The sequence below is a fragment of the Amblyomma maculatum genome, chromosome 8 (assembly GCF_055883805.1).
Source record: "Amblyomma maculatum isolate TAMU_Amacu chromosome 8, ASM5588380v1, whole genome shotgun sequence".
NCBI classification, from domain to species: Eukaryota; Metazoa; Arthropoda; class Arachnida; order Ixodida; family Ixodidae; genus Amblyomma; species Amblyomma maculatum.
Window position 1 is genome coordinate 109617629 of NC_139351.1, and position 13242 is coordinate 109630870.

The 13242-nt window shown below is 43.3% G+C and overlaps 1 protein-coding gene across 5 annotated transcripts; it reads right to left on the reverse strand.

Annotated features, from left to right (window-relative positions):
* Window positions 1-2857: 2857 nt before the first annotated feature.
* Window positions 2858-13178, reverse strand: snf (U1 small nuclear ribonucleoprotein A snf). 5 transcript variants are annotated; one of them, XM_084577175.1, is made up of 5 exons: window positions 13031-13178; window positions 12718-12788; window positions 12479-12616; window positions 11456-11751; window positions 2858-3067 (listed from the first exon to the last, which is right to left on the reverse strand). In XM_084577175.1, the coding sequence occupies exons 2-5, from the start codon at window positions 12736-12738 to the stop codon at window positions 2908-2910; spliced, it is 615 nt and encodes a 204-aa protein (XP_084433301.1). In that variant the 5' UTR covers window positions 12739-12788; window positions 13031-13178; the 3' UTR covers window positions 2858-2907. The 5 variants fall into 5 exon arrangements, with proteins under 5 accessions (XP_084433301.1, XP_084433297.1, XP_084433298.1 ...); XM_084577171.1 differs by having other exon boundaries at window positions 12479-12651; window positions 13031-13177; XM_084577172.1 differs by lacking the exon at window positions 13031-13178 and adding an exon at window positions 12965-12987 and having other exon boundaries at window positions 12479-12651.
* Window positions 13179-13242: the final 64 nt, after the last annotated feature.

The following is a 13242-nucleotide window of genomic DNA, read 5'->3' on the forward strand; positions in this document are numbered from 1 at the left end:
CTTACCATATATAGACTCTTGGAAAAGTGCAACCAAAATTTAGTTAGCAACTGTTGAGTATCGTAACAAGGACGGCGCCAGTTTCTAGTTATATGACGACCAGTATGCCTTTTGTTTTTGACATTTCAAGCGAATTTGTGTGGTTTTCGTTCACTCACTTTCGTGCGACAGGGTGCATGGTCCCTTACAACTGCCCTGGCATCGTCTTATGAAGGGCAATTGTAAATGGAACGTCCCACGGAGATCCTTCTTTAGAGGTTCGAACATAGCACAGAAGGGTGCTCGCAGGGACATCCTGCGGATTACCCTGTTAGGATGTGGGAGGTAGCGATTTAAACGGGACGTCCCTGGGAGTTGGTGTGTTTTCTGAGTTGCTGATTCTCCTTGCTTTCTCCAACGTGACCAATATATATATATATGTATATATATCGCTTCAGCCGGAAGTATGTGCAGTAAACGTTCACATTCACTGTAACGGCCTTATTTGTCATCTGCAAGTGACATTTGCGACTTTTTCTGGCCGCCTGCTAAAGCAATCAGGTTCACATCGACGCTTTCCGTTTATTGTATGCGCGTCCTGCCATGTAAATAATAGTCGATTTCAGAGCACTATTGCCAAAACTACACTCGATGGCCGTTTGCATTCACAGATGTACAAATTGGCTCTGGAGCGAAAGCGGGAGTACTGCATACTCGATCGTCGCGGGGAAGAGGGTTGCCGTGGAATTAAATGCAATTATTTCACATGAGTTTATTGCATGATTGAGTGTTCAAGTGTGAAATATAGCCGCTCGTTTCACTTATATTTAATATGTATAACGTAGATACAAGCGCTGTCATCACCCCGTCGCCTCGCCAACCTAAAGTTTTCGTGAAGCCACCGTGATCTGTCGAGGACATGGAGGGCTGCCGTCCGTGTCGGTTGGCCGAAAAACATGTCGCAGTACAGTAATATGTGGCTGTTGGACATGCTGGCGTCGCTGTCGTTCTAGCGTGACCATGAGAACCACTGTCATTGCGCCGTTGTACAGCGCGTTGCACAATTAGAGGCGCGATGTAGAATGCTTCTCCCAGCTAAACCGTGGAATCCTCACCGTTCAAATTTTGCACATAAAGGGCATTTTGTCGCTAGTATTTTTTAATAGCAAATTTGTTCGGGGAACTTGCCTGATTCGATCAAAAGAAGTCAGATGTTTCCATCTTATGCGGCGGCGACGACGCCAGATGAGCCGCTGCCCCAGCGATGGTACTGGTTGCGCCACCTCATGCTGCTTACAACTCTGTAGCAGAAAAAGAGCGGGCGAATGTTTTGGCAGAAGGTTTGAGTTGTTGTAAGCAGCATTAGGTGGCGCCACCAGTACCATCGCTGGGTCAGCGGCTCGTCTGGCGTCGTCGCCGCCACATAAGATGGGAACATCTGACTTCTTTTGATCGAATCAGGCAAGTACCCCAAACAAATTTGGTATTAAAAAATACTAGCAACAGAATACCATTTCTGTGCAAAATGTGAACTGCGAGGATTCCGCGGTTTAGCTGGGAGAAGCATTCTACATTGCGCCTCTAATTGTGCAACACCCTATACTTTGTACAGACTGAAAAGAAGCGAAAGTACAGAAGCGAAACCCGATGCAGCAGTGCCATTGCAATACCGCGGGTGAATGCTGAAGCTCTCGAATGAGTTTGGAAACTGTCGTGTAGCACCGCGGGAGCCCGTTGAATCCAAATGTCATTCGAAATCTCGAATGCCATTCGAAAATGCCCGAGTAGCACAGGTATATATAGATACCAGTGGTCGGGTGAATGAACCTGCGGTGGAAGCTACCAAAAAGTGATTGAAAGATTGGTGGCTTAAAAGCAGAAAAGTGACAATGTTAGTAATGTAGAAACAAAAATTTAATAAATGGCATGATGGTATAGTTAACCGATATAAAACAATGATATAGGAGAAAAAAAAAAACGAGCATGATGGCAATTGATAGCATTACCTCGTTTCAAAGGGGACACTTCCATATTCCATTCATCCATACTTCCAGAGCAACATGAGCACCACTCGCGGCGGCGAGCGCATCCCTAACATGAAGGTTAGTCGTCACGAATTAGCTCTGCAGCTCTCTCTCTCAATCACAAATGCCGCACAGAAACAGCCAGACGCACTGCTGTGTTGTAGGCTGCAGCAATACTTGCATAAATTCCCCCGATGGAACACAATTTTACGGCGTCCCTGCGCGGCATTGGAAAACGGAATGATGGCAGCGTTGAATATTCTTGTTCGCTGAGAAAAGCAAGTTTAAGCCATGCTGTAGATGCACAAAACGATAGTATAAGAGAACATGCCTCTGCAATTTTGGATAAGTCCGGGACTAACCTTGCGTTACACCGCAAAGACTGCACTTTATGTAAAAAAGGAATGTCTCCAGCAGAACTTAATAAAGTAGCAGTTTTGAGTAGGAACAAGGACAGATTAACGTGAGAGATTTTGGAAGCCTGAGCGATATCATTAGCTGGTGGTGATTGCGTCAGCATGCCTTCTGTTTTCATATCTAAGAAAGAGAAAGACTTTTTAGATTACTGGGAGGAACGTCAAAGATGAAGGGGTGTGTGCGTTTAGAAGTGGAGAAGGAAGAGGATATTGGTGTTCAATTAATCTGTTGTCAGTGCAGCAATGTCCTTCTTTATGTGTGTGTGTTTGTGTGCGTCCCCTATGTATAGTCACCTAATCTGCTAAGTGGTGCATCATGACCACAGATGACACTCACTTTCTGAAAAAAGACATGATGAACCAGTTTATTTAATGCTAGCTTGCAAAAAATAAAAATAAAAATGATGTGCACATGAGAAAAAAGAATTTTATCAGTGGAAAAAAAAAAAAAAAAAGGCGCGGGCACAGTGTCCAGGAAGCAGTGCAGGCTACTTCTTGGCGAACGTTATCTTCATGGCATGTGTTGGAGTGATCTTGAAGCCCTGCAGTGCCTCCTTGGCAGCCGATGACTGGATCTCATTCTCAAACTCCACGAAAGCAATGTCGTGCCGGCCAGGCACTAACCGAACTTCCTTGAAGCCAGGGAACCTAGAAGAGTACACATGGGAATATGAGGGATCAGATATGATCACGGATCTCTGTGCTAGCCCATAGGTACAGAAACCATCAAGAGTACCAGAATTAGTGGCACAGCAAGACGAGGCTTATAAGCTGCATGTTCTTTTTGGCAATGGAGGTGGCGTAACAGGAAGCTGCTGACAGTACAAACATTAATTCTTGTGTTGGTAGACAATAACACATTGTCTCCTGCTTCTAAAAGCAAAAAAAAAAAAAAAAAAAAACAGCATTCAAATACTGATATTTCCTGTTTTTAACAAGTTAATAACTACTCCAATAGCCTCAACCATCCATATGGCTACTAAGAAAAGCCAACACTCTCTGTACAGTGAAACTCCTTTATAATAAGGTCACTCAGACTGCCAAAAATGTTTACTATATCAGTTGTCGGTGAAGACAAGGCCTTGAAGGTGCAGTCTGGTAATTAAATGGTTTCTTACTAAACACAGCTTGCTGGTTTATAAAAAAAAAAATACTCCGAAATACCTTCAGTCTTTCTCTAACCACCCTCCACAGTAGCACAGTTGTTGGGGCACCCAACTACTCTGCCCAAGGATGCAGGATCGAATCCCGGCCTCGGTGGCCGCTTTTCGGTGGAGGCGATAAGCTAGGCTGTGTGAGGTCAGTGCCTGTTAAAGAACCCCAGGTGGTTGAAATTTCCCAAGTTATCCACTATGCCATCTTTCATAGCCTGAGTCGCCTTGGGGCATTAAACCAAACCAAACCTTATCTTATTGTCTCTTTATTTAGTTTTTTTTCTAGTTATCAGACTTTATTTAGATCTTGTGGAAGTACCACTTCAGCATGAATACAATGTGGCTACAATTTCATGTGAAACCCGAAACAGTGCATGAATACATTCTTGACTTCCACTGTCTCTTTCATTTAAGAGGCGTTAATTGAAAAAAAAAAAATTATAATAACTATGCATGCACTGCTTCCACTTCTTGCTACTGCTGCCTCTCAAAGCTCATGAGCCTATGATAAAGCCATAAAAATTTTTTTTTTATCGAAAAAGAATGATTTTCTTCATGATCCCAGACTGTGCGTGTGCTGGGATGCCATTTAATCGGAAATATGCCACTGTGGCTGGATGCACTTTACCAGGGCTTTTGGATTATACCAGCTGGGAAACTCCGCTTCAATAAGTGACCGAATTTAGTATGCCCTTTTCAGGTGTCTATGAACTGTCGTGCCATTTAGAAGCGGTCAATAGAAGCCTTCTGTAATTATCGTCAGTGATTTCTAGAAATCATTTTTCTTTCTTATTTTTCGCCTTAATTACCTGCAGAGCTGTTATGTCCAAGAATTTTCACTACAGCAACTTTTGAACATATTTTATTTTCTCGTTGATTTTGCATTTATCAACAATCTAAAAGTTTGCAATTTAGACACAGCTTTCCTTAGTGGCCACAGGCTCCACCACTATTCGTTAACACCCGAATTTTGACCAATCAAAACCGCAGTTTTTTAATACATAGGCTCAATGGGGAGTTTCACAACTGGTAACATTAAAGAGCTCTGGCACTTTACTAGGTCAAACAAAGCATGGTCGGTCAACCTTTTGTATTTACGTTTTTAATTCTCCTCAGAAATTTTCATTGCTCGCTGTATCGTATCTCGCGATACAGCGCGATCGTATCTCTCCATTGAAACGTTATATAAATGTAAGCTTTAGCTGTTTGATAGATAAGTAAGCTGAGAACGTAGAGTGGAATTATTGCTGCTCTGCCATAAACCTTTTTTGGGATAAAGGCCTGCAAAGTAGGTAAAATTCGTTTCGTGAGCAGATTTTGAGAAAGCTTATAAAAACATCCACACTACCTAGAAAAGCGAAAAATTAAATAAATACAAATAAAAACATGCATGTATTTAGTCGGAGAATTTTCAGCTATCTAACTTTATTATATTTTGTCTAATTCATAACAAAAGTTGGCCATAACAGATAAGCGCGGCACTCCACCTCTTCGTCATTATTAATTCCCTATGCCTCGAAAAAAAATGTTTGGCAGCAAAGCCAATTCAAGGTCTCTTCTTTCTAGCCATCTGGCAACAGCATATAAAATTTTGAGGTAAATATAAAAGGTCGACCAACCATGCTTTGTTTAATCTCACGTGGAAGCTATAACCTGTTTTCATTAAAAATACGATCATAATAAATAAGAAAAGTGCACAGTTATCTATGAAGGATAAGCTGGGACTTCAATTTCCCTTTGCTGTATCAGAGTTTTTACTATAGAGGGGTGCTACTGCACTAATGTTCCTTTCAGTTCAGTTCAGTCGTTCAGTCGTGTCCGACTCTTCGTGACCCTATGGACCATGTCACGCCACGCTTTCCGGTCTTTCACTATCTTCCTAACATCACATAACTTTATCTGCAGTGCCTCGAGGATGCCATCTAACCATCGCGTTCGCTGCCTACCCCTTCTCCGGCGACCCTCAACCTTTCCCAACATCAAATCTTTCTCCAGAGACTCCTCTCTTCTCATCAGATGACCAAAGTAGCTGAGCTTTAACTTTAGAATTTGCCCCTCCAATGAGCAGTCAGGATTTATGGTCGACAATATCGACTGATTTGATCTTCTGGGAACTCTCAAGAGTCTTTGCCAGCACCACAATTCAAACGCGTCAATTCTTCGGCGGTCAGCCTTTTTCATAGTCCAACTCTCGCATCCATACATCACAACTGGAAAGACCATAGCACGAGTTATACGGATCTTGGTTGGCAGACTAATGTCTCTGCTCTTAACTAGGCGGTCAAGGCTAACAATTGCTCTCTTTCCCAGAAGCAGGCATCTCCTAATTTCATGGCTGCAGTCTCCTTCCAAGGTAATCTTGGAGCCCAAGAAGAGAAAATCTGTCACCGCCTCCACTTCTTGTCCCTTGATGCTCCAGGACTTGATCGGGCAAAACGCCATGACCTTTGTCTTTTTCTTGTACGCGCATCAGAAGTCTCTTGAGTTCCACTTCACTTTCTGCCATTAAAGTGGTATCATCCGCATATCTAAGGTTGTTGATACGTTTTCCAGCAATCTTCACTCCAGCTGAAGACTCGTCCAGACCGGTTTTCTTCATGATGCACTCTGCATATTGGTTAAATAGGCAGGGCGACAGTATGCAGCCTTGCCTCACTCCTTTCTCAATCGGAAACCAATCAGTAAGACCATGCCCAGTTCTGACTGTGGCCTCTTGCCCTTCATACAGGTTCCTGAGGAGACAGATGAGGTGAATTGGAACTCCCATATCTTGGAGAGCTTGCCACAACCTGCTGTGATCTACGCAGTCAAACGCTTTCGCATAATCAATAAAGCAGAAGTAGATGGGTTTCTGGAACTCTCTTGCTTTTTCCATGATCCAGCGAAGGTTGGCAATTTGGTCTCTAGTTCCTCTGTCCTTGCGAAACCCAGCTTGCACGTCCGGAAGCTCCCGATCCACATACTGCTGCAGCCTACCTTGGAGGATTTTCAACATCACCTTGCTAGCATGCGAAATAAGTGCGATCGTGCGGTAGTTGGAACAATCTTTGACACTGCCTTTCTTTGGTATGGGGATGTAAACTGCCCTCCTCCAATCCTGTGGCCACTGCATGGTTGTCCAAATCTTCTGACATAATGTATGCAGAATGTTAACAGCGTCATGGTTGAGGTTTTGAAGCAACTCAGCTGGAATGCCATCAATTCCGCTAGCTTTGTTCTTAGCAAGGCTGGCTAAGGCCCATTCAACTTCACTCTTCAGGATTCCCGGCTCGAGATCAGTAACCACAACCGTTTTATGTTGGGTTTGCACATTCGGGTCCTTCTTGTACAGTTCTTCTGTGTATTCCTGCCATCTCTTCTTTATCTCTGAGGCTTCAGTGAGGTCCTTGCCTTGCTTGTCCTTTATCACGCCCAGCTTAGCCCAGAAGCTTCCTTTGATATCTTTGATTGTCTAATACAGAGCTCTTGTGTTCCTTAATTGGCTGTTGTCCTCAACTGCTTGGCATTATATGTTCAGGAAGGCATTCTTATCTCTCCTTGCTATTTTCTGAAAATCTGCATTGAGAACCTTGTATCTTTCTCTTTCCCCCATAACTTTTGCATTCTTCTTTCCTCAGCTATTTGCAAAGCCTCTTCAGATAACCAGTTTGCTTTCTCGCATTTCTTTTGCTTGGGAACTACCTTAGTAGCAACTTCTTGTATTATATCACTAACATCAGTCCACATGTCTTCGGGCTCTTTGTCTTCTAGATCTAATTCTTGAAATCGATTCCTCACTTCCACAGCATATTCTAATGAAATTTGATCCAGCTCATACCTGAAAAGCCTTCTAGTTTTCTGTTTTCCTCAATCGAAGCTTAATTTTGACAACAAGAAGCTGACGATCGGTGCCACAATCGGCCCCAGGCCTTGTTTTTACTGCTTGTATAGCGCTTCTCCATCTCTGCCGGCAAAGAATATAATCGATCTGATTCCTGTACAGACCGTCGGGCGAAGTCCATGTGTACAAGCGCCTCTTGTGCTGTTGAAAATGAGTATTTGCTATGGTCAGGTTGTTTTCTTGACAAAACTCTACTAGCCTCTGCCCAGCTTCATTTGGCTCACCAAGACCGAACTTGCCTGTAATTCCGGATATTTCTTCACTCCCTACCTTAGCATTCCAGTCTTCTACGAGAAAAATGACGTCTGATGATGGGGTGCGGTCTAAAAGGCATTGTAGGTCCGCATAAAATCTCTCAACGTCAGCTTCTTCAGCAGTAGTGGTCGGTGCATAGACTTGGATAACTGTTATGTTGAAAGGGTGACCTTGGATCCAAAGTGAAATCATTCGGTCGTTTTTGGGGTTGTACCCTAGCACTGCTTTGCCCATTCTTCTGTTTACTATGAGAGCGACCCCATTCCTTCTCTTGGATTCGTGCCCACAATAAAAGACATAATGGTCGCCGGAGTTAAATTCTCCCATTCCGGTCCACTTGAGCTCGCTGATACCCAAGATATCAATGTTCAATCTGTCCATTTCTCGCTTGACAATATCCAGTTTACCTTGCGTCATAGATCTTGCATTCCATGTTGCTATGTGATACATCTCCTTGCAACATCGGACTTTCCGGTCGCTTCCCGACACATCCACAACTGAGCGTCCTTTTGGCTTTAGCCCAGCCGCTTCATTCGTCCTGGAGCTACTAGGAATCGCCCTTTGTTCATCCCCAGTAAATATGGGACGCCTTCCAACCTGGGGGGCTCATCTTCCAGTGCCATATCATTAATGGTATTGTGACTGGCCATGTCCCTTTGCAAAGACATATTTAGAATATAAATTATCAAAAAAAAAAAAAAAATACATCAATAAGCACAGGTTTGCACACCATATAATAGCTTCCTTCTGTACTAGGTCAAGCCCAGTTCTGTTAAGCACCAGTTTAACAGCCAGCTTAACTTGCAGATCTCAGCAGAATAAAGTAAAACATCGTTACAAGAGGCACTCCAGGGACCCAAAAAAGGTCTCTTTTTAACCAAGGTCTCTTGTAACCAAAATTTAGCACAGACCTTTACAGAAAATTTAATGCAGCCCTTTAGATTTCCTTAGTGAAATTCTGTTCCATAACATGTCCTTTTATGTTGCAATATGTCAGGAACCGAGAAAGAGTGCCTCCTCTTTACTGGGAAATCAAAATTACTTGCAAAAAAAGAGTCAACAATGCTCAATCTTTGTGTGCGATTTCACCGCAAGTGAGGCTCCGCCTGAGGCAGGTGATTTTTTTCACAACAGCCCAGATAAAGCTGCAGAACACTACTGCAGTAGCATGTTTCGATAAAGTGTTTGGTTTGGTTTGGTTTGTGGGGTTCAACGTCCCAAAGCAACTCAGGCTATGAGAGATGCCGTAGTGGAGGACTCCTGTAATTTCAACCACCTGGGGTTCTTTAACGTGCACTGAGATAAAGTGTTACCCCACGTTTTGTCACGCTCGCACTTCTATTCGTTTGCGCCTTGTTTCCTCCTCGTATGCACTGCTTGCATCAGTTTCAGTAACGTGCATGCAATGAGGTGACTATCAGAAGTTGTGGAATATTTTAAAGATAAGCTCTGCTGTGCCGCAGCTTTACCGGCTAGGGAACCATCAATGCGGCACCAGAGCCTACGGGACCGACACTTTACAGGCTTTTTGCACTACATGCAGCAGGTAAAAATATCCTATTGCAGGCTTTGAAGAAATGACAAAAAAAAACCTCGAAACACTTTCAAACATGCAGAGAAAGAGATGGTGGCAGCAGCAACTTCGGCCCAGCTGCAGCGGCATAACTACAATGACCAGAATGCACCGCAAGAGGAGAGGCGTAGCAAAACTCCTAATGGAATCGGTCTATTACCTTAAAATGTCTACAAGGCAGGAACTTCACTCCAGTGAGCAAAAGAGATCATATCACACAGTGAACACGAATGTCCTGATGGCAAGCGTGAAATAATTTTTTGCCTCTTTGAGGATTATATTTTCTTTCGTTTCTATGGTTATTTTCTTTTCTTTTTTCCAACTTGTACACGAGTATGCGGCGTAGTCACATGCACAGTTTGCACTGCCCGGTGAGGCTTCAAAGTTGCCGGATCACACAAAGCACATTTAGCGCGCCAACTGAATGAACAAAGACAATACATCTGACACTAGAAAGCAAAAAGTTTGCCGGGGTTCAGAATGAAGGGCGCAATTGAATCTTCATGTATTCAACATCATATTGATTCAGGCATAACCATGTGTTTAGTCGGTATTTCCTTATATTCAGTATACATTTACTATTGCCAATGGAAACATTGTTTGCAAGTTTTGAGTGCTGCACTCTCCCTTGGAGGAAGCAAATCTCCACTAGCTATTTTGGTTACTTAGAAACGGAGCCCAGGGTGTTGGTCAAGGATTTGGACACTAGAAATAGGGACAGAGTCTGGCTAGGTTTTCAATCACATTACTGTGGAGAACACGGTACTCTGGGAATGCCCCTCCCGTTTTCTGGAAAAAAAAAAACTGGGCAGCCCTTTCGGCAGTCCTTCTTGCATTTCTTGCTCACTCAGATGTAGGAAATCCCTTTCAGTTTAAAGGAAACTGTGGGCTACAACTGGAACTGGGATATTGCCAATGGAAATGATGTTAGTAAGTTTGAAGTGCTGCACACTGTCTCGGAGTTCAAGAATCAAATCACCACAGGCCAGTTTATTTTATAACCTGAGCCTACGATGCCTGCCATGGATTTGGACAATAGAAAAGGGGTCAAGGTTCTGGCTAGCTTTCCATTTACATCACTGTGGAGAACATGGCACTTTGGAAAAGACGCTCTCGTTTTCTGAGAAAAAAGAAGAAGAAGAAAAAAAACTTGACAGCACCTTCGGTCGACTTTTTTTTGTTAATGCGGTCACTTTTTGTTGGGAGGAAGAAGCAATTAATAAAACATTCTGTTCAGCCATGATGCAAGCCACCTTAGAGCCCAACAAGGAGATGGGAAAAAGCTCAGCATATGCCAGCTGTACAAACATAACCCAATATGGCAGAACTCAGCGTTAGCCACAGCCCTTCTGCCTGGATGAAAAAAAGTAAAACAGGAAAGTATGAGGAGTAGGATAGGAAAGTTAAAGATAAGTGATAGGAATTCCCCCTGGTAGCATAGGCCAAATTGGTGCGTTGCCTCCAATTCGCACAGTACACGCAAACATCTGCTTTAGCAGTTGGGCCCCTAAGGGGAGACAAAGGTTCAGTTTGGCTTTGTAAGTTTCCAGGCCTGTGTTGACTACTATTCTGCACCATTCAGCATTTCAATGGGGTCACCATCAGAACTGCGTTAGGCGAGCAACGGAGCTAGACGATCGGAGAACTAGGAAGTGCCTTGTGGAAAGAGATCACTTTGTGAGTCATGCACCAGAAGTGACAGTGTTGCAGCCTGCTCCTTAACAAAGCCATCAGGAATATTGAGTGCATAGCTGACTAAAGCCATATAAAAGTAGGCAGTCGCATAGACACAACAAGCAGAAAAGAAACCATCCCAGGTTTACAATAATCTCAATTATGGGAGAGAGAGAGTTTCGTTTTCCTTTTTATCTTTGGCCATAAACTATCCAGTGTTGGCTTAGAATCATTAAGCATGATAGATATTGCAACACTTTGTTTACTACTGAAAAAAGCAGTGCACCAATGGAAAGAGATGATGCACTGTGCCTACAGTGGACAGATGAAAGTATATTTTGATAACTCCCCTGCTGAAGTGCCTTTCACTTGATGCCCTATCCTCCTTGCATAATCTACTATAACTGTTCACAGTGACTAGGCACTAAGATGTGATGCTAGGATGGCCAATTATCCTTAAATTTAGGCACTGCACAAACACAGTTGTGAAATGAACTCACTGGTTGAACAGCATGGACAGCATCATCTCATTTGTTTCCTCCGGGAGGTTGGTCAGGAAGAGAATCTGGTTCGGTGGCTGCTCGGGTAGTGCTCCTGTTGCCGCCACCATGGGAATGCCGGCTCCTCCCATCATCAACATCGCAGGCTGCGGCTGTGGCTGTGGCTGTGTCTTCTTCTTTTTGCTCTTCTTGGGCGCTGCCTCGCCCTCAGCAGGGGTGCGCTTTCGAGAGCTCTCCACATAGGTACCCTTGAGCTTGGCCACTGCATCTGACTCACTCTTGGCATACTGGATGCGCTGCACGTGGAAAGATTACACATGGTGGCAGCGCAGAAACAACAGTAAACCTTTGCTTGACGACAGCCTCTGTTGCATGCAAACATTTTCTTCTATTATTTATTACCTATTCATGCAATAATTGAGGCCTTACAGGCCCAAGCAGGATTGGGATAACATACAGTTGACCAGCGTTTCAAAATTTTATAAGTGCAAGGTTCAATACAAGCAATGAAGAAAAGACAAAATGAGGAAGAAAAGCATTAAGTGAGTGACAATGGTCATTTGTCAAAAACTCGTCCAATCGCAAAACATTTTCGGATGCAATTACATGTGTGGGCCAAGTTGTTCCAGCATGTCTGATTTTTTACTGCTCAGCAATTATACTTCATGAAGAGCTTTCCTTTAAAATAATATACATGTTTTTGTGTGAACTTGTTTAACAAATGGCACACGAGTCAACACGACGGATGACTTACAATTTACTTACAACAGGGTCGCTTCTTTGATTAACGCAAACATTACGCGATATGGGGCAGGATTCATTAGCGGAAGCAACAGCAAAAACACCCGGAGCAGTTGCAATTGAACGGCTCGTATGACAACTCCATAAAGCAATCTGCATAGCCAGCTTTAGGTGGGCGCTTATATACCACGTGCTGCGATGTGAATTCAGTATGCGCTCTCACGACTGATTTGGCGGAAACACTCTATAAATCTCACAGGATACGCCAAAAATCACTCTTACCATGGGCTTGTCGTAGAAAGGGAATCCTTGCATCGACCTCAGAGCGTTAGTGGCACTGTTGATGTCTTTAAAAGCGACGAACGCCTGTCCCCTCATCTTGAGTGTCTTGAGGGCTATGATGTCCAGAATCTGGCCAAACTGTGAGAATATGGCGTAGAGCGACTTCTTCAGCTCTGTGAAGAAAGAGAATCCCTTCAAAGTTACACGCCACCCGCCAATGCTTTTTGATAGCCACTCACCATCTTTCTTGACCTTCTCATTCAGGTTGTTGATGTAGATTGTGTTGTTCGGTCGTATGTCCATCATGTCACTGCGAAAGATATAAATACAATGAGAAACACGTGAAACAACGTGACGTTCCGCTAACTGTTACCGCCGGGAATTCTAACGAAAGAATATAAAGGAAACATGGCGTGTCATGCCCTTCCGATACACAAAATTCTCTTGACATGAAATGCTTCATTAAGTAGGAAACTAGAAACTTGCAATTCAAGCAATAAGTGCAACGAATCGTGCGCAAATACAGATATATTTAATAAGCTGTATACTAACGTGATCAATTCGCCGGCACTCCGGTGTTCTCCCTGTTCTAAGCCCTGCACGGCTAGATATGTAGTATAAAACTTGAATCTGCATTGGCGCTAGTAACCAATCAAAGTCATGTTCAACAAGTTTACTAGACATTTTAATTGCATAATAATCGATTCAAAAATATATTATAGTTCATAATAAACGTTCAATGTCTAAATGTTAACGTTTGTTTT

Excerpts from the sequence above, each read along its gene's own strand:
- snf (XM_084577171.1), bottom strand. The coding sequence starts at position 12,784 with ATGATGGACATACGACCGAACAACACAATCTACATCAACAACCTGAAT. Across the intron at positions 11,752-12,478 it reads CTTTCTACGACAAGCCCATG|CGCATCCAGTATGCCAAGAG; the intron begins GTAAGAGTGATT and ends TTCCACGTGCAG. Across the intron at positions 3,068-11,455 it reads CTGTCCATGCTGTTCAACCA|GTTCCCTGGCTTCAAGGAAG; the intron begins GTGAGTTCATTT and ends GTACTCTTCTAG.